This window comes from Vipera ursinii (genome assembly GCF_947247035.1).
Source record: "Vipera ursinii genome assembly, chromosome: 1".
Lineage (NCBI taxonomy): Eukaryota > Metazoa > Chordata > Lepidosauria > Squamata > Viperidae > Vipera > Vipera ursinii.
Genome location: NC_139512.1, coordinates 57,463,094 through 57,488,185, shown reverse-complemented (window position 1 = coordinate 57,488,185; position 25,092 = coordinate 57,463,094). Strand labels below are relative to the sequence as shown.

Sequence of the window (25,092 nt, the reverse complement as noted above, 5' to 3'; positions counted from 1 at the left end):
TTTGGAATAATTGGGAAGGAAATGCCCACTTTTTCATGTTTCTTCTATAGAAAATGCTTCCTGGCCATGATACAAATTCTTCAACCAGCAGATGTGGTGGTCAACTATATTCATATTTTTAAGAACCATACACGTCACAGAATTTTGATGAATTATTCCATATTTTTCATTTCTGTAACCCAGGTGACATTCATTTTAAAATAAATAAGCACTTTTTCACTTAAAAGCATTTTAACAATGTATTAATGCAGGCAATCTTATCAATAAGGAACTAAGTTTAGTTTTAGTTTTAGTTTTATTTGATTTCTATACCGCCCTTCTCCCTAGGGACTCAGGGCGGTTCACAGGGCATATATAAATAGCAATACAAGAGTTAAAAGGAAATTAAACCAGTGCCCAGTTAAAAAACAACAATAATAAAGTACTAAAAAACCAATTTAAAAACCCATATTCCCCCATCAGGCCAGACCAGCTAATTCAAATAAGTGGGTCTTCAGCCCGCGGCGGAAGGATCGGAGGTCTGATGCCATCCGGAGCTCAACCGGCAGTTGGTTCCATAATGCCGGAGCGCCCACAGAGAAGGCCCTCCCCCTGGGGGCCACCAGTCGACATTCCCTGACCGGAGGCACCCTGAGGAGGCCCTCTCTGTGGGCACATACTGGGCGGAGGGAAGTTGACGCCGGCAGCAGGTGGTCCCCGAGGTAACCCGGACCCATGCCATGTAAGGACTTAAAGATCATGACCAGGACCTTGAATATTGAAATTTCAATCCTAATACATGACTCAGCAAGGGACTAGAAAAATGTATTTAATCATGATGCAGGACATCCCAAATTTAATTAAACATACCTCCTTGGTTTGTTTTACGAAATGTCATACAACCACATCTGGTCAGCTGTTCAGTTTTATGCATCCATTTTCAACTTCTCATGGCATTCATTAAAGGTAATTTCTATATGCTTAAATTGATAAGAAAATAAAATTGTACTCCTAAATAAGGCAAGTTCTTGACAGTTAATTTGTCCAATGGAGAATTGCATAAAATAATTACATCTTTACTGTATATTTTACAGTAATATTTTAATCTTAAAGCATTCTTGTTTACTAAAAGCCAACTTATTTAACATTATTTTTTCTTTTTTTCTTTCAGGACCTTAGAAATCAACTTTATGAATCGTATTATTTAAATTTTATTTCTGCCATTTCAAGAAGTAAACTGGAAGATATAGCAAATGCTGCTCTTGGTGCCAATGCAGTTACCCAAGTTGCTAAGGTACAAAATATAATTTTAAGTTATATTAACACAGGTGAACATGACACACATGCTTATGTATTTCCCAGAGATGTATTTGGCACAAATCTATAATTACTCTAAAAATATATCTCTGAAGATATATTGCTTGTGCAGTGACTGGTACTGTATATCTTTAATTCCAAAAAGTAGTTTCAGCATTTGAATCTCTAACACATACGTGGATTTGTGATTGCCTGATGCTGTATAAGGCAGCAAGACTATCTCAAGAACTCAATACGACTGTGGAACACAACACTGGAAGTCGTCAATTCAAAATATCTCACACCAATGGCCATCAAGTATGGCATACACCAACTGATGCACTGTGCATATTGCTGTTCTGCATAGGCCATATAATCACAAGGACTGGATATGGATACACAGATGTTCAGACCAGTTGCAAATAACTTGGTATCTCACAGTTACATGGATACCATGATGACGCAAGAAAGATAGCAATATCCAAGTACCAACAAAGGATAAGCAGGTCCTGAAAACCTAGCTCAATGGGAAAAATAAGATCACCATTACCACATTTGGTCTGCCACTCATCAGTTTCCCTACCAGTATAGTGCACTGGCCACCATAATATGGGCATGAAAACTGTTGATGTGAAGACTCAAAAGCTCCTCACAATGTACAAAGATTTCCAGGCCAAGTCAAGTACCCAAGAACTGCACACCAGCTGGAAACGGCAGGTGGTGTCTGGTGAATGTCAAAGCCACCATCCTGGACAAAACCCAGAACATCCAGAAATATTCCAGAAGCAGCAGACTTAAGAGGAAGATCAAGCAGAGAAAGTGCCATAGCAAGACAAACCCTGCATGGGATGTACCAGCGACAGATAGCTGATGTGGCAGACATTAGAGAATCTTACCAGTGACTGGAAAGGGCTGAATTAACAAACAGCACTGCGGCACTGATCATGTCAGCACAAGAAGAGGCAAGACGCACAAGATCATAGAAGCAGACATTTATCACACTTGATAGAAGTTGAGGTGCAGACTGCAGAGAAGCTTCCGAGACAGTCCAACGGACATAGTAATAGGATGTAAGATGCAGGCAAGAACAGCATATACTGAACAGCATGATCAAGTAGCTGGCATTGGGTTCAGGAACGTACACAGGGTATGGGCTCAACAGAAGATCGTAGAGAATAATGGAACTAGGATCTTGTGGGACTTCCAGATCCATTTAGGCAGGTACTGGCCAATCAACCAACATCATGGTGTAGTCGAGGGCCAGAAAACAGCAGTGGTGTTAGATGTAGTGGTGCCAAGTACAAACAACATCAGTATGGAGTATGAGAAGCTGGAGAAAGTACCAAAGGATAATGTGAAAAATAAAGGCCAAAGTGGTTCCAGTGGTGATAGGAGCACTCGGGGCTGTGACTTCTGAGTTGGGAGAGTGGCTCCAGTGTGATCCCAGAATCTGTGATATCAGAGTCCAGAACAAGGCAGTGCTAGGAACGGCTACGTTACAGCACAGAGCCCTCTAATTCCCAGGTCTCTGATAGAGGATCCAAGATTGAGGAAGGCTCATACCATCCATAGGGGTTATAAGGTGTTTTTTTCAAAGAGAAAAAATGGGTTATGCATAAAGACGTATAGCCAGTTGCAAAATTAGTTGAGATAACTTGTCACATATCATTTTCTAATTTATTTATTAAACAAATAAATACTCACAGATGGTGGCCGTGGATGGCTTACAAAATTAAAAAACACAGTACAGAAACCCATACAATACATACTGAAGTGGCAACAAACAGAATACTTCTGGAAAAGTATCAAGTTAGGAATAATCTTATTTCTGGAGAGAGATACTCTATAGGGAGGGAGTCGCCACAGAGACGCATAATGCATGTAGGCATTGTATCCTGTGATAGTTTTGTTTTATTGGAAATTCTTTCCACAAGTTGGAACACCTATATTTTTATAAATTCTTAGCTACTATAATCCTCTGTATCGTATCTTTTTGTAGGATTGCTAAAGAATAGTAAAAATGAAATAATAATGTTTATAACTAGAATGTTTTCTATAAAGTAGACGTACGCAGTATTTGGATCCAAAGGAGGAAAAGTCAGGAGTTAGTGGCTCCTTGAAGATACTGCTGCCCTGTGATTATGTCCTCAATACCTCTTTAATCCACACACGTACTTTTCCTGAGATTGCCTCACTACTGAATGTATTATTTCACTATGGTTATTTCGTGTGATATTTCTCAAATATGTTAATTAAATATGTGTAATATCTACAAAGATGTTTCTGTAGTGATGATCGTTTTGTCTTGATGTATAGGTTTTTGACCAATACCTCAATTTCATTACCTTGGAAGATGACATGTTTGTGTTATGCAATCAAAATAAGGAGCTTGTTTCATATCATGGTAGGTGATTCTTTTATTTAATGTAATGTGTGGTATTTAAATCAATATTTGTTAGACTTTTTTTCAGCCTATCCTTTAAAGTACATTATTGAGAGTGTAGTACAGTTAAACTGTATAAGATCTTAACCCTGTAACTCTTTACATGCATACAAATTTTCTATCACTGATACAGAATTTTGCTATTAAACACTTAAGACCACATCATTAACTATGCATTTGCTATTAAGATGAAAATGGATCTTAATGAGACAAATTGTCTTTTTTTAAAAACCTGCACTCTTTTAGCTCCTGAAAGAATGTCCCAGAATCTTAGGAGTTTTGAATATTTCTTACAAAGAACAAAAGAAGGATGTTTGTTGGTTGGATAATCCTCAGAATTTGAAAAAAAATTAATCCTTTGAGATGGCTTATATATTTTCTTTCCATTGGGATAGATGGAAGAGAAATAATGATAGTCAAACCTAGGTTAGGCAATGAGGGGGGGACGGGTTGCCTGATCCAAATCAAGAAAATGAGAAAGAAAAATGTCATGTTTATTAAATCCTTCGGTGCATCTACCTATCAGTAGACTGGTTTATCTAGCCTTCACTTATCTGGTGCTCTCTACATTAATAGCATCAAGATACTAAATATCTCTTTTTCATTATGCAAAGAAGAATAAGTAGTGCTTTTCAAGTTGTATGTGTTGCTTTTGTAGAAGTTTATCTTTGAGTGTAGGATTTCTTACTTTATTTCTTTGCTAGAAATAAATCACTCTGATTATTTTGTTTCCTTCTTGATACTATAGCCATTAACAAACCAGACATAACAGATACAGAAATGGAGACCATTATGGATACAATTGTTGACAGCCTTTTCTGTTTCTTTGTTACACTTGGTAAGTGTAAACTTCTTTTTTCTTTGTTGTACTGTTATTAGTAAAGATGATTACTTCTACTTCAATATGCTATCTGGAGTAAATAATAAGAAAACAGGATTTGTCATCTATTTTGTGTATTTCCATATTCTTTTCTCATTTTCCCATTAGTTGTGTTATAATGTTTAAGTTTATCCTATCCAAAGTAACATTTTCTCAAAAGAATCCTCATCAGCTTGAACCTTGAATTTAAACTTTTTTTAATATTCATCATGTTTTCTATTTTCATGGAGGGAGATATGATATTGTAAGCATTAATTAGATAGAATTGATATTGTTCATTTGTATGAAATTTGAAATTATTTCTTTTTCATTGTTTTACAATTAATATAAAGTTTTAGATCATGTCAGAATTTTTAAAATACATTTTTCATTGGAAGTCCTGAAATCCATGTTAAGAGACAATATATATATATACTGAGGTTATAATCAGGTATTAAACAAGCTGCACTGGTCTCCAGTTTATTTTTGGACTCTATACTAATGTTAATTAGTTAATTAGTTAACTAATGTTACATTCCAGAATGATTGAAAACAGAATATTTGAAGAACTTCCTTTTCCAGTATATACTGGGCCATTGATTAAAATTAAGTTTGGAAGCCCTTTTTTGTATTCTATTAAACTTTTAGGACTATCTAAGGCTGGGGTTTTGGTAGCTTTGCCAGTGCTTGGAAAGTCTACTCCAGAAGAATATTAATGTCATTCTAGCAGTTAGTAAAGACCTTCTTTTTAAGCAGAGCCTCCAATATATAATTTTCTTATTGTTTTATCAATTTGCTGTTTTATTTTCTGAAAGGTGCTATAGACTTTGCCTGCTTTTTTAATATGTATGTATGTTTATATGTTGTTTTAGCAAAGTTGTGACCCACCTGTTTCTTTAATAAAAAATGCACTGTGCAGCATTGCAAACAATATGTCATCTACCTTAAATATATGCTAGACTTGATCAAAGGATATTTATTGAACATTATTTTTATAGGAGCAATTCCAATAATTAGATGCTCAAGAGGAACAGCAGCAGAAATGGTGGCAGTGGTGAGTTATGAAATATCACAACTGAATTAGGGATTGAAATAAACATTGTAGGTGTTTTAATAGAAAATGTAGAATGGATTTTATACAATAGTTAGTGTAGTTTCTGTAGCTTACGGAAACAAATTTCATCCTCTTTCAAGGGCCCAATCAGACCTTTGATTTTATTTATACCAACTTTTGGACTAATATTAGTAGGTCTTATTTACTGACTGCACATATTGTTCTATTACAATGTGGACAAATGCTTATATTGTATAAGTATTAACAGACTATGTGTCTTAACACTTTTTCACCTAATCTTACAGTAGGTCAGTGGTGTTTTTATTTGTATATTCGACTTGTATTGCAGAAGAGATTTGGCATTTGCTTGATAGTAAATTCACGTGGATGTATCAAGTCAAGCACATTTGAAGAATTTCCCAATTCATCTTATTCAATCAAATCTTAAACTTTCTATTGTTTTGTTGCAAAATAAATAGTTTTAGGATTATATACTTTTCTCTCGAATCTCATCTAATACATTTGCAATCTGATTTTCTTCCATTTTCAGTTAATTGTTTTTAATTCTTCTATCAGACTTGGACATAGTTTAAAATTCTGGCTTGCTCAAATACTAGAGATAACAACATATCTATTTTATTTCCTTCTGTTCAATCATTTCTGATTCTTGGAGACTTTCTGGACAAATCTCTACAATTTTCTTGACAAGGTTTTTCAGAAGTGTTTGCCATTGCCTCCCTCCTTGGGCTTTGAGAGAGTAACTAATCAAAGGTCACTTTGCTGGCTTTGTGCCTAAAGTGGGACTAGATCTCAAGGTCTCCAGTTTCTACCCTGGTGCTTTAACCAATACGCCAAACTGCCTCTCATATCTAGTATTTTAACTTTCATCAAACAAACCAACTTTATATTCCTTCCTTTTACTTCTAAATATCTTGATCTTTAGTCCCTCCAAATAATGTCCTAGAACTAGGTTTCTGTTCATTTCTATTTTGTTCCTTCTCACAAAATTCTTCAAAGCCTCTTTTGTAAATCCGTTATAGGAAAATTATCCAGGTTACTCTCTTGATTTCTTATCTGTATATACCTTTTAATTATTAAGACATCAGCCACTTACTTTTGTCTGTCCAATGTAACTTCTTTTTGCATGTTATTCCGGTAGCCTGCCATTTTTAAATCCACTTTCGAATCAATCTCAACCTTGTCAGTAAAATTGGTTCCTCTTTCATTACAAACACGTGTTAAACAGTCTGCCTAAAGAGGCAGACACTATTGGAATTAACTTCTGGATCCATTGTTCACAAATACCCTTCACTATATCCAATATTAAAAGTATTTTGTCCCATTCTGTATTAATAAATCAATTAAGTGCTTGTCTCCTTTAATTGTAATCTTAGTTCCTTCCTTCTGGCTCTCTCTAGTGTCCAAAATTTAAAGTTCTCATGTTTTTTTTAAGAATTCAAAATAGCATTTTTCTGTGGGAAGGATTCTTATTAATATTCAAATTTATCTGGATACTTTGTCCATTGTAACTTTCTAAAGTCAAAGTTTTGATCACACTTTTGTTGTTTATTCAAAAAATATTATTTAGTCTGTAAACTTGTATTGAAAACTAATTTTTGTTAAGGATTGAAGGAAACTTACTCAGTGCTATCAAACTAGTCTATCCAAAGGTCCCTAATAGCTGGAAAGCAGTTAACAAGCAATTTCCAAAAGTTATTGGAAAAGGAAGTGCAAAACCAGAGACACAGACCAGGGATTGAAGAAGATGGCTATTTTGCTCATCTCCCAGAGCTCTAAACCCACTGGGGACTGCTGTCGGAAGCACTTGTGAGCCATCTTTCTTATCCAGCTGCCAGCTCTTCAATCCGCCGCAGTTGTCAGCTCCACTTTTTGCAGAGCTGTCTTCAGTTCACCCTTTTTTCATTGCAAGTCAGTCACAAAGAAAAGGTTCTGAAATGATACAGGATTGCTCTAGAGAAAACAATATTCTCAGTAGAGAGATCTGTTGTTAATGGTATCTAGAAGAAAAAGGAATGACATAAATGATTCTGGATATAACTTATTAATTATTGAGAAGTTCGTGAGCCATCTTCCTAATTATTTTCTGCCTTTGTCCCAGTTTTGCAAGAATTCTACAAGTGCATTCCGCCTTCCCCCATATAGTACCAACCTTATAGGTTTTTGAAAATTGTATTTTGTTTCCACAGAAATTGGATAAGAAACTCCGAGAGAACCTTAGAGATGCCAGAAATAGCCTTTTCACTGGCGACACACTTGGGGCTGGTCAATTCAGGTAACATTTCATTAACCTTTTGACAATATTTTAAAAAAACATTATTGGTACTTGGTAGAATTAAAATATGTCACTGCTTGTCCATAGCTTACTTGTTGTGGTAAATAAAAGCAGTATTTTAAAAATGTTTCTTGAAGAAAATTGATAATTTAAGAAGATTGTTTTGGACAGACTCTTGTTAGTTTTTAATGTATTTTTATATACAAACTTTTCATTTTAGTAAAAACTTTTGTATTCAATGGGGAAATGCTTCATATTCATTATAACTCTTACAGTATTGCAATTTAGCTGTAGTCATTAGAATTTTCTAAGTATATAGATAGCAATATAGATTCTAAACAGATACTTTTTTATAGTTTTCAGAGACCTCTTTTAGTACTTGTTGACAGAAATATAGATTTGGCAACTCCTCTACACCATACTTGGACCTATCAAGCCTTAGTACATGATGTATTGGTAAGTACTGTGTGCATTTTTTTTTCTTTTTACTCCCACCTTCATAATACAAACGTATAATGCAATGCATGCACCTCACCCACTGTTCTTACTTGACACTGATAACTTAAAAGTCAGTTTCTTCCCAAATAGCTGAGATCCCAAGAGATATACACATCAGTAAATACCAGTTTTATTTTTGCTATATAGACTTAGGAATGTTAGTAATCCAAGATGTATCATATAGTTTTGCTACATATGATTATTATTTACTTTGACACAGTGGATTCCCCAGGTTTTGGCTGAGCTTGGTCACTAGCCATTATTTCTAGTTAGTGAGATTCCATTTTCTCAGTTCCTACCCAGTAATGAAGTATCTGTATCAATTGTATGGCAAGTGGATTTTATCTAGGAAAAACTGTGTCCTTTGGAGGAATGTGCAGTCTGATGCCATGGGGAGTTGGGGAGAGGAATAATCTTCCCTAATTTGCTTTCAAAACTTCTGGAAATTTTATTCTTTCAGTGGCTTTTAAGATTTATTGTACTAATCACCAGAATATAGCAGAATAATGGTACTATGTGAGGACAGTTACCACTGTTTCATATACAGTATATTGTTGGTGTAGTAAAAGTTTACTTTCTGAACTTGGAAAGTATTGTGGAAAGTGTACTGAAAATAGAATTTAAGCATATAGAGTATTCATATGTGAAAGCAATTGGAAAGGAGAGAAAACATGGTTATATCTTTGATTAATGAAAGGAAATAAAAAATTTAGAAGACGGATTGTATAGAAAATCTAGAGAAAAGTTAAACTGGCTACAAGCCTTTCATTGCTTAAAATTGGTTTAATTACTTGAAATAAATCTACTGCCAGTCTCTACCAATGCCAATAATATTTCTTTAAAATCATGAGTCTTCGGAGAAGGGCGGGATATAAATGGAATTTAAATTAAAATTAATTAAATTTTCCTGTTATTAACCCATGATTTAAAATCCTGTCTCATAGATTGATTGTGTCCTACTAAAATATAAAACATATTTCACTTAGTAATAAGAATTTTCCTGTTACCGTATTTTCCGGCGTATAAGATGACTTTTTAACCCATAAAAATCACCTCAAAAGTTGGGGGGTCGTCTTATACGCCCAGTCGTCTTATACGCCGGAAAATCAGCGAGCCCGGGAAGGCACGCCCTCCCCTCTCACTGTGGAGGAAGCAGGGCAGGCTGGCGTCTGGCGGGAGCCCGACGCTCTTCCCTTTTGAGGCAGCATCGCTCCCCGGCTCCTAAGGAGTCCTTGGGGATGCTGCCTCAAGAGCCATGGCAGGCGCCTCACGCTCTTCCCTCTTGAAGCAGCATTGGCGGAGCCGTCTGGCGTCGGGCGGGAGCCGGCAGGGCAGTCCTTCCCTCTTGAGGCAGCATCCCTGAGGACTCTTAGGAGCCGGGGAGCGATGCTGCCTCAAGAGGGAAGAGCGTTGGGCGGGAGCCGGCAGGGCAGTCCTGTGCGCGTGTGCGCAGGACTGCCCTGCCGGCTCCCGCCAGACGCCAGCCTGCCCTGCTTCCTCCACAGTGAGAGGGGAGGGCGTGCCTTCCCGGGCTCGCTGATTTTCCGACGTATAAGACGAAAAATCTTGAAAATCATCTCAAAAGTTGGGAGGTCGTCTTATACGCCCAGTCGTCTTATACGCTGGAAAATACGGTATTTAGATTTTTGTGGTATGTTCATAAGTAATGTTTGATCTTTACACATTAAGTTACACATTAAATATTAAAGTATCAGTAATCACCACAAGATGGTGTAGGTGTTACATATTAATAAACTCAATGGAAAAGTAGTTTTTCAGAGTTATGAATGTGGTCCAATAAAAAAAAATTAAAATGTGCAATTTTATAGAAAGAATTGTTCCAAGCAACTGGATTAAATTTAAATTTATAATTAAGAATGATTACAAAGTCTCAGTATTTCATTATATTGATTACTTGTCAAAATAAATACATATTTTGTAGTCTGTGTAATTGGCTACATAATGATACATAAAGAAAAATTTTAACAGGTTAAATTAAATTCAGTATAAATAGAAAGTTATTTTTGACATTGACACGTATTCCCATAGTATAGTCCACAATTCTGCTAAAGAAGGGATTGTGTGCAATTTCCATGTAGAAGTATATGGTATTCTACCAGCTGTTATCATTTACAAGCCAACTCCATATACTTTGCAGCATTCATATAAGGTTTAGTAATTCTTAATGGAAAAATAGCCAGTAAGAATTAAAATTAGTATTTTAAATTTGTAGCTTCTATAATGAATCAACTTCCAGGATTATTTATCTTTATGACCTTGCTACTAAGTATGAAAAAATGATCAAACTGATTGTCATTTACAGCACTTGTATAATATGAATTCCCAGTTTTAGCAATCAACATTGGTGTAATAACATACCAATGGAAAAATCCTTTGTTCTAGACAATAACAGAAAGCCAGAAATAATAAGTAATTTTCAGAATTACTCAGAATTTCAAACTTTACTAGAAATATGAGTAATTAGTGATTCAAAACTACTAATTCTGAGTGTGTGTTGTGACATATTTAAACAGAAAAATACATGTTTTTGTATATAATATCTACAAAGAAATTTAAAAGCACAATTCAGATGTTACCTTTAATTGAAAGGCTGTCTTGTTCTATTTACAATTGCAAAACATAACATCAATTTGGTGTTTTTACTAATTCATTTTTAATTAAAAATGATTTATTCAAATATTAAGTAACAGGCAATAATATCTAATTGAGCTAATCTTTTCTAGGATTTTCATTTGAGCAGAGTTGTTTTGGAAGAAGCTTCAGGAACGGAAAATTCTGTAGCAGGTGCTAGACCAAAGAAAAAAAATAAAAAAACATATGATTTAACTGCAGCTGATAAATTTTGGCAGAAACATAAAGGAAGGTAAGTTTAATATTTTATATCACCAGTTCACTATTTATGCTTCAATTTATATTACTGTAAATTAAACAAAGTGTAGAATGTAGTATTAAGAAAGCTGCAAATAATTTTTTTAAATGTATGTTTAAAGTACAGAGTATGAATTAAAAACATTTTACACAATATTTATTTAGCCCTTTTCCAGAGGTAGCAGAATCTGTCCAGCAGGAGTTAGAATCCTACAGAACTCAAGAGGATGAAGTCAAGCGGCTTAAAAGTATAATGGTAAGATTTATTGATACAATAAAATACTCTTTGGACTTTATAGAGTTATTAAATATGTTGATACTTGTAAAATACACTGGAAGTAGACTGATGGTTAATTTAGAATTCTAAAATTTAAAAAAGCTTTTTAAATCAACTCCACAAATTTGTATACAGTTTCACAATCTATATTGTATATGTTTAGGTCAGGGATAGGCAACCTTGGCTCTTTTATGACTCGTGGACTTCAACTTCCAGAATTCCTGAGCCAGCCATGCTGAGGGGAAAGAGAGAGGTTTCCAAGCTGAGCCATCCTGGCTCAGGAATTCTGGGAGTTGAAGTCCACAACTCATAAAAGAGCCAAGGTTGCCTACCCCTGTTGTCATCAATTACAAATGGATTACAAGTAGATATGGTATGGATTACAAGTAGATATGGTATGGATTACAAGTAGATATGGAGCTAGGAATGTTCTTTATTCTACTGGAGCAAAATGGAAACTTTGCACCTTCTAAGAGGAAAAACTAGAGATGACAAATTGCTACAGAAAAAGAATAGAGGAAGAAAAGCATAAAGTTTATATTTATTTATATCTCTATTTGACAGCTTTGCCTGCTTCTGTATATTTAAAATAATAGGCTAGAATAAGATAATGTCTGTTTACATGGATAGTAATTTCTGCCATGATCTGAAAAGCTATTTATTTGAACAGGCCGGCCTGGTTTAAGGGGTTGGGGTATTTTTTAATTATTTATTGTTAGGGCTTAATTAATTTAATTTTATTTTAACTTTTGTATGCAATGCTTTTATTGCCCTGTACACCGCCCTGAGTCCTTCGGGAGAAGGGCGGTATAAAAATTCAATAAATAAATAAATAAATTTAAAACAGGTAACATAAAGCTTTCAGTTAAACTGTCTGCCAGGGTAACACAATCATATTTTACACCTAAAGCCCTTTTGAAGGCAGTCTTCCACATAGATCAAGGGTGTCAAACACATCATGTGACGTATCACAAATTTTTTCCCCTTGCCAGAGCTGGGGTGGGCACGGCTTCTGCATGACGCATCCGGCCCATGCGCCGGCAGTTTGACACCCCTGACATAGATGAAAAGAGAGATCTGATTCCAGAGTTTAAAATAATATAGTCTAAGACTGAAAAATGCTACTTTGCCTGTTTCTTTTGAATCTTGTCAAATTTTGAACCTTAATCCTTGATTTTTCCCCCATTCCATATAAATCTGTTAATTGTTCTTTGCCAGAACTGCAGATTTTTATCTGAAATTGCAATCAATGACATTTGAAATAGAAAATAGATCTTGGGTAGTGTATCCTAACCAGGAAAATATTATATCTTTTAATAGCTTGTTTCATTTCTTTCCGTAATTGTTTTGAAATAGATTTTTATTACATCATGTGACGTGATATTTCACTGAATCTCTTGTTACATCTATTTCTTCACAAAGTCCTCTTCATTAAAATTCCTTGTTATTTTCTCAGTTTTCATTAATTTTATATCCAAAAAGGTAGGCAAAGTCTTTACTCCATTGTTGTATGGAGATTTGTGATTGCATAATTGTTAATGCTGTACTATCTGTATAGCAATAGCACTTAGACTTCAATACTGCCCCATAATGCTTTATAGCGCTCTGGGCAGCTTACAATGTTAGCGTATTGCCCCCAATTGTCTGGGTCCTTATTTTACTGACCGGTTGAAAAGTATCCTTCTTGTGCTAGTTAAGTTAAATCCATTTACATTAAATAAGGTTAAATTTTCCTGATTTGATTCCAGTTTGATTTCAGTTTAATGCTGCTGCTATTTATTTATTTATTTATTGAATTAATGTGGCCACCTAACTTACTTACATGTGAATCTGGGTAGTGTCCACAATTAGAAGACAGATTAACAACCAAAAAATTCAAGCATTAAAACCAATTAAAAACAGTTAAAAATTACAATGAGAAAAAGATCGAGGGGGGGAATGCTATCTAAACTTATACACAGTGCAACCATTTAATGAGCTCAATGGCACTTCCAGGTTTTGAGCGCCTTCCTGGAAGGCCAGCAGAGTTGGGGCCAATCTAAGCTATATTTGGTTTCCCTTCTACTGTATCTCCAGTTTCCATCCCTGTAACACAAAGTTCATTATCTGCTGTATCCGGAATAGTTTGTTTGTTTGTTTCATTTGTATTCCGCATTTATTATTTCGCAATAAACTCAAAGTGGTGAATATAACCAACTCAAGGTGGTGAACACAACCAACAGTTAGAATGTCATATAGAAAGGAAATCTCTGTGGGTGTCATGATGGTCTATTCTTTTTGTTCCCAGATAACTTCCAGTGGAAATAGAATTCTCCATCTCTATCTACAGTAGTGGCCAAAATTGTGGAAACCTTTTGAGAAAAGTGTATATTTGAGGCTTGATGGCTAATAACACCACTTTTTTTGAAGTAGTACCATAAAAGTATACATCAATGGAAAGATAATTTAATCAAGAATGTAATACAATAACTTTTATGAAGGATTTCCCATTAGAATACCAGTTATAAAGAAGAAAAGTGAAACACGTAGGAAAAACAAGATATACAGAAATTATCACCATAGAAAAAAACGAGATATACAAAAATTATCACGTCAGTTAATACTTAGTTGGGTAACCTTTAGCATGAATTATGGCCTTACAACGTCTTCCCATGGAGTGAACCAAGTCCTCTAGTTCTGCAGCTGTTATAATGTGAAACCAAGATTGAACTATTGCTTCTATTAACTGGGTTTTATTGCTGGGTGGCTTCTAACTAACAAGTTTCTTTAGTCAGCTCCATAGATTTTCAGTTGGGTTAAGGTCTGGGCCAGGGGTAGGCAACCTTGGCTCTTTTATGACTTGTGGAGTTCATAGCTGGCTCAGGAATTCTGGGAGTTGAAGTCCACGGATCAAAAAAGAGCCAAAGTTGCCTTCCCCTGGTCTGGGCTATTCCCAGGCCATTCTAGCAGTGGAATATGATTATCTTTTTCACACAGCAGCAACATGAAATGGAGCTGAATCCTGTTGAAATATAAATGCTTCATTGTCTTGGAAAAGATCTTGTGCAGAAGGCTTCAGTTTGGTCTCATGTATTTCATTAAAGTATTTTTGGCCATTTATATTCCCATTAATCACACAAATTCTGCCCACACCTTTTGATGTCATATAACCCCAGATCATAATACTGACTGGGTGTTTCACGGTACATGTAATACAGTCAGGATGCATATATTCTCCGATTCTTCTCCTTACGTATTTTATGGCATCACTACCAAACAGGGAGATCTTGGTCTCATCACTCCAAATAACACTGTCCCATTGTTCAGGTAACATGGGTTTTAGCCCAGTTTAGTCTTTTCAACCTTTGTTTGAGAGATAAAAGTGGCTTTTTTTTCATGGAATTCTAGATTTTAGGCCAAATTCCTGCAGTCTGCACCAAACAGTCCTTGCACTCAACTTCACATTGCATTGTGCCATTTCATCTTGTATACACCCAGATGATTTTCTTCTGTCACGTAGGCACAGTCTCTTAATTCTTCTATCATCACTTGCTGTTGTGCATCTTTTCCTGCCTTTACCAGTGGTTTTGTAGTGACTGAGTCTCCTTATACCTCTTCAAAAACTTAGAAATACCACCTTTGGTTAAGTTTCCACCAATTTTTCTTCTAATTTCTTTATAACTGTAGGCTTGTTCACTTAATAATACTATTTTACGGGTTTGGGAACGGCCACAAGGAACATGGTGGCCGCTCCTCCTCTTCAGCCGCAGCGCCTGCCTCAGTGCGGGGGCCCTGGCCTGGGTCTCGGGTGTCCCCACTGACCAGCACCCCGCGAGGTCTGCCAGCAGCCGGCCAGCCAACGGGAGCTGGTCATGCCCTCGGTGACAGAGCTGTCTCGGGCCGTCCACAGCAACATCTTGTGCACGGTGTCCGGCTGCGGCAAGGTGCTGCCCAACCCGCCAGCACTGAGCGTGCACCTCAACAAGGCCCACCGCCTGCAGCAGGATGGAAAAATATATCCTGCAATGAGGAAAGATTTGAAAATGCTACAGAAATACTACTGCTGTCCAATTGAAGGTTGTCCTAGAGGACCCAAAAGGCCGTTTTCACAGTTTTCTCTTGTAAGGCAGGGACCCGCCCAGCAAGAAAAGGAAAACTGAAACTTCACTATCTAACTGCCTGCTGGAAGGAAAAAAAACAACAACAAGCAAGGCCTCCGCCAACATCTGCCACAGCAGATATGCCATCACGGAGGATTTGGAGACCTCTGAAACCAAGTCTACGGCTTCTTTTGACGACCCCAACCAATCTTACGCTATTCAGCAAACGCAAGCACAGCGCAAAAGTGCACCCAAGTTTCTCTTGCCTAAGCCAAAAGTGGGTTTCGGTTAAGCTCCCTGTAATGCAGCTGACTCAGTTGCTCATCTTGGTGCCAGCACCGAACTCTTCTGTGAAGCCTGTGGTGGTGGCTGTGGACTAGAGAGGTTCTCTTATGAGTACTCTTCACTTGATGCCACTGCCAGTCAGAATTATGATACCTGCCCTGGAGGCTGAAACGCTGGCATTGAAAACCCCCTCAGCCCTTTCCAGAACCAAAACTGCCAATGGGACTAAGCCAGTTAGCACTGGCATCCAGGTGAATTTAGGCAAAGCTACTCCCCATAATCCAGTCCAGGATCTAGAAGCTCTGTGCTATAAAAATGGAATCTGTTCCACGAACGTTCAGACTGATCTATCTTACATTTCGCAAAACTTTGTGCCTTTGGCAGCTTGGCCTCCCAATTCCTTGGTGTCCTCGTGTTCTCGGACAGACTTGACTTTCAGTTCCCAAATGTTACTATTTTACATCGCTTTCTGGGCAACCAGTCAACTCTTTGCACCATTACTTTTATTACGTTTTACAAGCTCACTAAATGAAAGAACACAAAAAACCCCAACCAACTTGATAGCGGTCACACAACACACTGACAAATGTCTTCCTCTCAGCTTTAATGCGTGACATCAATAACTGAATCCTACTGTGATCTGATTGGCTCATTGCCAAAACAAGATGACACCTGATTGGCTCTCTAAACACTCATGCTCATTGGCTACAATCAGATGAAGGAAAGCTACCTGATATCAACCTAAGCAAGTTGTGCTTCCTTTTTCTGGTTATTTGTCTATAACTTGTCATAGAATACAAATAATTGAACAAATTTTGTTGCATTACATTCTTGATTAAATTATCTTTCCATTGTTATATAATTTTATGGTACTACTCCAAAACAAAGTGGTGTTATTAGCCATCAAACCTCAAAAATACACTTTTCCCAAAAGGTTTCCACAATTTTGGCCACTACTGTAATCTTTAAATCCTTCTGCCACAGAAAAGACAAAAGTGAGGAGTGAAATTGGCAGCGTCAATGGTTAGGTAGTTGGCTTTAGAAATCATGTCTGTGTGAGTGTCAGATGGTAAAAAGTGGCCTGGGGAGACCAAAATTTGTCTGGCTGTATTTTCTTAGCTTAACTTCTGGCTCAAAAGGCCAGGGGTTAATAAAAATACCAAAAACTTCAGAATGGAGCAGAAGGGTTCTGTTTGCATGCCACCATTGCTCGGTCTTTCCTGTTATGCAAATATCATCTAACATTTATTTCTCATTGTATGTCTAAAAAGATTAATCAGAGAAACATTTTTTCGAATAAGCTGCCAATCAGGTTTACAAATTAGTTGCTTGCATATAATCAATAAGACTTCATCATGATCTTTCTGAACTGCTTTAATTGTCTCTTCAAAGTTATGTCAAACGAGAATTCCATTCTGTGTAAATTAAATACCCTATTTTGTTTTTAAGCATACACATATGAATAAAAATAAATAAAAATACCATTTTTCTTATTAGGGGTTGGAAGGTGAAGATGAAGGAGCAATAAGTATGTTGTCTGATAACACAGCTAAACTAACTTCAGCTGTTAGGTAAGTATGAAACACTTTTAATGGGCAAGAAGTTATCCATGTAATCAGCTTCCTTCCTTATTCTTATGTTAGACTAGATTTCATACTAAGTGCAATGCTATTCTTTAAATATCTCAAGAAATACTAAACTACTGTAGTATAATAATGTACAACAATATGTTCCAAATCTACGTTTTGGTAAAAATATGAACTCTTAGCTATTGAAAACAATTTTATGGGTTATTATGTGTTGCGAAATTAATTTTAGTTCCTCTACTGTAACCTCATTTGATTTAATGGATATAACAAGTTATTAAGAAGGATTTGAATCTATCTTATGGCCACATGATGAGACAGAATAGATAATTTACAACAAAACTGGCCACATGTGTTTTCTGTAAACTCATACTGGTTAAAGAAGATGGTTTCAAAGCCAGATATGTTATCTGTAAAATCATACTGGTAAAAGAAGGTGTCAAAGTCTTAATAGCTCGTCTCCTAAGCAATTGTAGGTCAGAGATTTCAGAACATAAAGAGAAAGATTTGGAAAGTATATGATCCAGGTTCATATTTTCTTCATGTGCAGTGCATTCTATGGCTAATGAATAAGGACAAAACAAGATCTAAATATTATTTAACTCATAAGATTTTTAATAATTTCCTGAGGCCCAGTTCTGAGATGCACCTTCACAGATTCTCTGTTCCCTGCTTTTATTTGTATGTTTGTAGTATTTGAAATTGATTCCCAAATTGCCCGTTTGTATATATAACACTAATTATGTAATTAAAATAGAATAAATAGAGAAATTAATTTGAATGAAATCTTTTTCAGCTCTCTTCCAGAGCTTCTAGAAAAGAAAAGACTCATAGATCTTCATACAAATGTAGCAACAGCCGTTCTGGAACATATAAAGGTATAAAACATTGCCATTTTAAAGTTTTATCAGATTTAAAGTTAATCAGTCCTTTTAATTGAGTATACTAAAAGGAATGCTCTGCCATATGTTTTATTCCTTTCAAAAATACCATACAACAAAAACACAGAGAGGTACTATGTACTATGAAATTTGATTCCAAGTTTTAGCTGTGACTGAATCAGCGCAGAGGAAATGGAGAGGACAGAGTTTTTTTGGCAAGACAGTGTGCAGCAGTAGTTATAATGAACAATTGGTTGCATTATGTTTCTCTTATATGTACTGGTTTGAACATAATTGGCACTCTGCAAGATAGCTTACATTTATCAGATAATAAAAGGCTTTGATATTCATCCATTACTAATTTTCACTGTTTAGTTTTCTTGAGTCTTCTCTCCCAGATATATTTTACAAAATTAGGCTACCATTTAGAACAGTATTGATTTAAACTTTATTATCATTTTGGAGCATTTATAGAGCAGAAAAGGAATTTTTTTAAAAAAATGTCAATAGAAATAAAATTACGTTCTGTTATGTGCTTAGTAAAATAGCCCCAATTCCTAGTTCCTTAAACTTTAATCTGCTCATCGTGGTTTGTGAACTTTTGGCAATTCTTTGAGTCTCAAGAGTTCCTGTGGACTTAGACACTTTTTTCTTTCTCTAGATAAAGTAATCATTTAAAAATGAAAGAGTCTCAGAGGGATACATTAGTACTATGCTGAGGACTAGTTGACATGGTTTAAAGCAGGGGTTCTCAACCTCCCAGGCTGTGCACTGGCACCAGTCCGCACCCCACTGGGAATCAGTCCGCACAAGCAAGAGAAGTGCTATTCACATATGCACAGGATCCAACCAGTGTACAAAACCATGTCCCCACCCCCCAGTCTGCGGGAGAAATGCTGCACAGCCCCTGGCGCACAAAAGGTTGGGGAGTACTGGTTTAAAGTACAGCCAATATGTATATGAAATTCTAGCCTCCATGCTTGAAAAATATGATTACAAAATAAATTACAAAATATTGTCTTATATTGTCCATCCCAAAAGAAGAAATAAATCCCCTTCATCATTCACAAGAATGCCATAGTCATAGTGAGTTAGATAAGTAGCATTTTAGATTCTGTGCAAATCAGTTGCTCTCAAAATAAAATGTGCTTTGCAATCAAAGTATCCTTGTCATGTGAGATTGGGTGGCTGTGTTTTATAATTGTATTTATTATTAAGCCAAATAAAATAGCTGGTTTTAAACAACCATAGTGCAGGTTTTTTATTATTTATAAAATGATTTAGTATAATTCATCCCATCATAACATTTTAGCTTGCCTGGATTTTTCATTTCCTTCTCAGAAAACAAACTTCTTTTTTAGTGGTCCTATATTTTTACCATTGTTTAAAATGAATGAAAATTTTCATCTATTCCAGAGGCTTTATACTCAAGCTGCTGTTCTGCCAGACTGAATTCTTATTTTTGTCTGTTTTTTTGTTAAAAATAATAATAATAATAGACTTAGGCAGAATTCCAGACCACTATCTCATGCTGCTGCAAAAAAAGCAATTCATAAAAAAAACCCTAAACAATCCAATCTTTTTTCTTCCATGACCTTTCTGGATATAAACTTTTGAGAATACCCTCTTATTGAATAAGAATTGAATTTTGGAAATTGATAATCAAACCAACAATCTAATTAATATAATTAAAAATAGTACTGTATTATAGATTACTTTCTTTAATGAGTTTGAATGAATTTTTATTATAGCCAAAGGCCAGAGATAAAAGGTACAGCTGAAACTTTAATGTTTAATGTGATGATAATGTGTTTAGAATATTTGCCTATTATTAAGGATATTTCCCCCTGCACTTAAGAAGTATTTTTTCTATTTTTTGTGCATAAAATATTTTTCACAATTGTGTTAGATAACTGAAGCTTAATTCACTGACAATCTGTTTCCATAGAAAGTAATATTGAAAATAAAGTTTATTTTTTCTTCAGCATTTTACATTGGATCTCTGTCAAAATCCAAGGCAGGATGTGGTTTGGAAATACTTCCATAGTCTTTTCCTCCCAAGGCATAGAAATCAGATTGGCCTTACTGAATTAGATGCTTTTGACACTGCAGAGGTGGAATAAATTATTAGCATGCTTCCTTTCTGCTTCAGAAAGTTTCTTAGAGAAAAATAAGAGGAGAGGAAAGCTAGCTAACTTTTCCCTAAGTTTTCATCAATTGAAGTCTAAATGGGGGGAAAATATAATTTTCTAGGATCCTTAATTATCTCATCTCCATGATTTTCACTACAGTAAAAGGTAGTAAATTATTTTTAATTTTTTATCATTAATTTTGTAAACCTTTTATTTTGGAATACATTTGTCTGCCCTTAAATCTGTATTTAAGAAAGTTCTTGCTCATATACATGCACATATATAGGTGAAACTTGAAAAATTAGAATATCGTGCAAAAGTTCATTTATTTCAGTAATGCAACTTAAAAGGGGAAACTAATATATGAGATAGACTCATTACATGCAAAGCAAGATAGTTCAAGCCGAAATTTGTCATAATTGTGATGATTATGGCGTACAGCTCATGAAAACCCCAAATCCACAATCTCAGAAAATTAGAATATTGTGAAAAGATGCAATATTCTAGGCTCAAAGTGTCCCACTCTAATCAGCTAATTTTGCCCTAACACCTGCAAAGGGTTCCTGAGCCTTTAAATGGTCTCAGTCTGGTTCAGTAGGAATCACAATCATGGGGAAGACTGCTGACCTGAAAGTTGTGCAGAAAACCATCATTGACACCCTCCATAAGGAGGGAAAGCCTCAAAAGAAGTTGGATGTTCCCAAAGTGCTGTATCAAAGCACATTAATAGTTACGTGGAAGGGAAAAGTGTGGAAGAAAAAGGTGCACAAGCAGCAGAGATGACCGCAGCCTGGAGAGGATTGTCAGGAAAAGGCCATTCAAAAGTTTTGGGGACTTTCACAAGGAGTGGACTGAGGCTGGAGTCAGTGCATCAAGAGCCATCACACACAGACGGATCCTGGACATGGGCTTCAAATGTCGTATTCCTCTAGTCAAGCCGCTCCTGAACAACAAACAACGTCAGAAGCGTCTTACCTGGGCTAAAGAAAAACAGACCTGGTCTGTTGCTCAGTGGTCGAAAGTCCTCTTTTCTGATGAGAGCAACTTTTGCATCTCATTTGGAAACCAAGGACCCAGAGTCTGGAGGAAGAATAGAGAGGCACACACTGCAAGATGCTTGAAGTCCAGTGTGAAGTTTCCACAGTCTGTGTTGATTTGGGGAGCCATGTCATCTGCTGGTGTTGGTCCACTGTGCTTCATTAAGTCCAGGGTCAACGCAGCCGTCTACCAGGAGATTTTGGAGCACTTCATGCTTCCTTCCGCAGACGAGCTTTATGGGGATGCTGACTTCATTTTCCAGCAGGACTTGGCACCTGCCCACACTGCCAAAAGCACCAAAACCTGGTTCAATGACCGTGGGATTACTGTGCTTGATTGGGCAGCAAACACACCTGACTGAACCCCATAGAGAATCTATGGGGCATTGCCAAGAGAAAGATGAGAGACATGAGACCGAATAATGCAGAAGAGCTGAAGGCCGCTATTGAAGCATCCTGGTCTTCCATAACACCTCAGCAGTGCCACAGGCTGATAGCTTCCATGCCACGCCGCATTGAGGCAGTAATTGCTGCAAAAGGGGCCCAAACCAAGTACTGAATACATATGCATGCTTATACTTTTCAGAGGTCCGATATTGTTCTAAGTACACTCCTTGTTTTATTGATTGCATGTAATATTCTAATTTTCTGAGAGTGTGGATTTGGGGTTTTCATGAGCTGTACGCCATAATCATCACAATTATGACAAATCACGGCTTGAACTATCTTGCTTTGCATGTAATGAGTACATCTCATATATTAGTTTCCTCTTTTAAGTTGCATTACTGAAATAAATGAACTTTTGCATGATATTCTAATTTTTCGAGTTTCACCTGTATATGGAAAGATATGTCAGTGAATATCCACACATCTGCATATGGACAGAGATGTGCTATCCCCTTTATGGCTTTTTACCCATGGAAGACTGCTTGATCCAGTGTTCTATGAGTGGAAAATAATTCTTGCAGAAAACGTAAAATAAGTGAATATTGCCCTTCTCCCATTTCTATCCATAGAAGCCTCCCATCATAAAATCTAGACCTTACCATTTATGGAGGTAAAGAATTGAGTACCATCCATTCCATATATCTTTGAGTTCAGAGTCATTTAATAAAGCTTTATGGAAGTGTAATTACAGTGTAATTTATCAAGACCAAAATAGCTGATATGCTAATTTATATTTTCTATAATGAATCTTAAATTATACTTTTGTAGTAGTTCACTGTATGGCTTACTTTCAGATTCTCTTTCAAATTATATTTGAAGGCATAGCGAAAGGAACTCTGAGATTAATCACCTTTCAGAAATTCTGGCAGTTTTTTGGCATATTTCAGTGTTTAGCAAGAAGCTGGAAAGAAACATCATTATTTCCCAAGATGGGATTACCAAATATTTATCGGAAAAGCTTAGAAGAAGAGAGACCTTGTTTTAAGTTATTATTTAACCTAGTAAGATTTTGGCAACTCAGAAATATAATCAGAATTTAATAGACGCAAGGAAAATATCTGCTTTTATTGGAAGCATTTTTATTCTACTATTTTGGACATCTTTATTCATTTTTCTTTTCATTGGTTTTAATGTGACTTAAACATCAGAAAAAGAGCAATTGTAGTTTCAGTGGGTTTCTTTTTTTTCCTCTGTGGGTCTCTGGTTCTTGTTGAATATTTTCATGGTTTAATGGTAATTTCCTGTAACAATAATGCAAATTATTGCCTTTATTTTGCAAGTTACATTTTATGAAGTTAAATTTAAGAAACAGAAAAAATTGTTAGACTTCTACATTTATCATTTATCAATATCATGTAAAAGATACTAAATTATAGAAAGCTCTAATATTATTTATTGCATTCAAAATTTAAAATGCCTTAAATATGAACCTCTCCTCACTAAACTAAACCATTGATTTGAGATATATTGTTTTATCAGACCCATTGAATAAATTCATTTGCAATTGGTCTGAAATGATCGCACAACAATTAGTACTTTACCATATATTCTGCCCATTAACTTTGTTTTGTTTGGGGTGGCTAAACTGAGCTTCTACTTACTTACTTACTTATTTATTTGTATCCTGCCTTTATTATTTTTATAAATAACAACATGGCAAATATATGAAAATGCCTTCTATTTTTCCCACAATGACAAGCTTGTGAGCTGAGTTGAGCTGAGAGAAAACGATTGCCCCAAGGTCACCCAGCTGGCTTTCATAGATAAGGTGGGATTAGACCTCACAGTCTCCTGCTTTCTACAACCCTGGTGCCTTAACCACCAGACCTAATTGGAAGTAGTTTTAAGTATATTTTCAGATGATTTGGCTGTTTGATGTAAAGTTAGACCATTTCTGGATAGGCAAAAAGTTATCCATTGCTTAAAATCTTGGGTTTTTTTAACCTAATAATTTAATCAGTCAATAATAATATTAAATAATTTTAAAGTATATAATAAAATAGTAAGGAAAGATTTTTTGCTGCAGCTGCTTTGAAGGCAAGGGATATATAGCAGCTGAATCTGATGAACCCCTAGATCAGGCATGTCAAACTTGTGATGTCGCATGATGTCATGATGATATCATGACTTTTTCCCCATTACCGGCAATGGGGTGGGCACGGTTTCAGTGTGACATCCAGCCGATGGGCCCGCAGTTTGACATGCCTGCCCTAGATGAACATCTGTAAATCCTTTGAGTTTGAGTTATCATGGAAGAAAACTATAATACAGTTTATGTACTCTATTTACTTCTGTTTTCTATGAAAATGCATTTTATTTATATGTATATTATATGTATTTACTGTACATATGTATTCATATGTATAATAATACATGTTATATGTATTATTAGAATACATTTATTTTATGAACCTTACTACTTATTCAAAAAAACTATGTGATTGTTCTTAGTTTTTTACTATGGAAAAATGTATTTAAAAAGTATGGAAACATTTCTTACTTTCTAATAGAAATGGGTGTGTGGCTATGTGTGTATACAAAAACACTTTCCAATGGCAACTTCATTTCATTCAGACTCGGAAACTAGACGTATATTTTGAATATGAAGAAAAAATTATGAGCAAGTCCACATTGGATAAATCGCTTTTGGATATGATTTCTGATCCTGATGGTAAGTGTATAATTTGAATTTATTGTAAAGTTTGTTTCTGTTAATGTTCTGAAGAAGAATTAATTAATTTGCTTGTATAACAACAAGAATCTCTACCTAAAAACTTGAAAAACTACTGTCACTGGTGAAATAGCAAAGCTAGAAGAACTAAAGGTCAGCTACTATATAAAGTCACAATTCAGTTTAAAGCTTGTAGAGTATAAATGTTACAGACTGTTGTTTGTACCCTATGTATTTCCAATCTTAACTATTACATTGAAAAATCTCCTGATTAATTATTTTTAGCTTTCCCTGTGAACAGAGGAATCTCATTAATTTTGTCTTAGACGACTCAGTTTGGTGCTAAAAGTCAGCATTTAAAGCTTGTAGAAATTGTTTTTTTAAGA

The 25,092-nt window shown here is 35.7% G+C and overlaps 1 protein-coding gene across 2 annotated transcripts in view; it reads left to right on the top strand.

Moving 5' to 3' along the window:
* Positions 1–25,092, top strand: part of SCFD1 (sec1 family domain containing 1) — a 52,209-nt gene that overhangs the window by 6,415 nt on the left and 20,702 nt on the right. For both annotated transcript variants that reach the window (XM_083374494.1, XM_083374495.1), the window contains 11 exons: positions 1,151–1,273; positions 3,592–3,679; positions 4,467–4,556; positions 5,576–5,631; positions 7,839–7,924; positions 8,281–8,380; positions 11,167–11,306; positions 11,477–11,567; positions 17,450–17,523; positions 18,335–18,416; positions 24,610–24,706. In XM_083374494.1, coding sequence (XP_083230620.1) covers positions 1,151–1,273; positions 3,592–3,679; positions 4,467–4,556; positions 5,576–5,631; positions 7,839–7,924; positions 8,281–8,380; positions 11,167–11,306; positions 11,477–11,567; positions 17,450–17,523; positions 18,335–18,416; positions 24,610–24,706 — 1,027 coding nt within the window. The remainder of the gene's footprint in view (positions 1–1,150; positions 1,274–3,591; positions 3,680–4,466; positions 4,557–5,575; positions 5,632–7,838; positions 7,925–8,280; positions 8,381–11,166; positions 11,307–11,476; positions 11,568–17,449; positions 17,524–18,334; positions 18,417–24,609; positions 24,707–25,092) is intronic.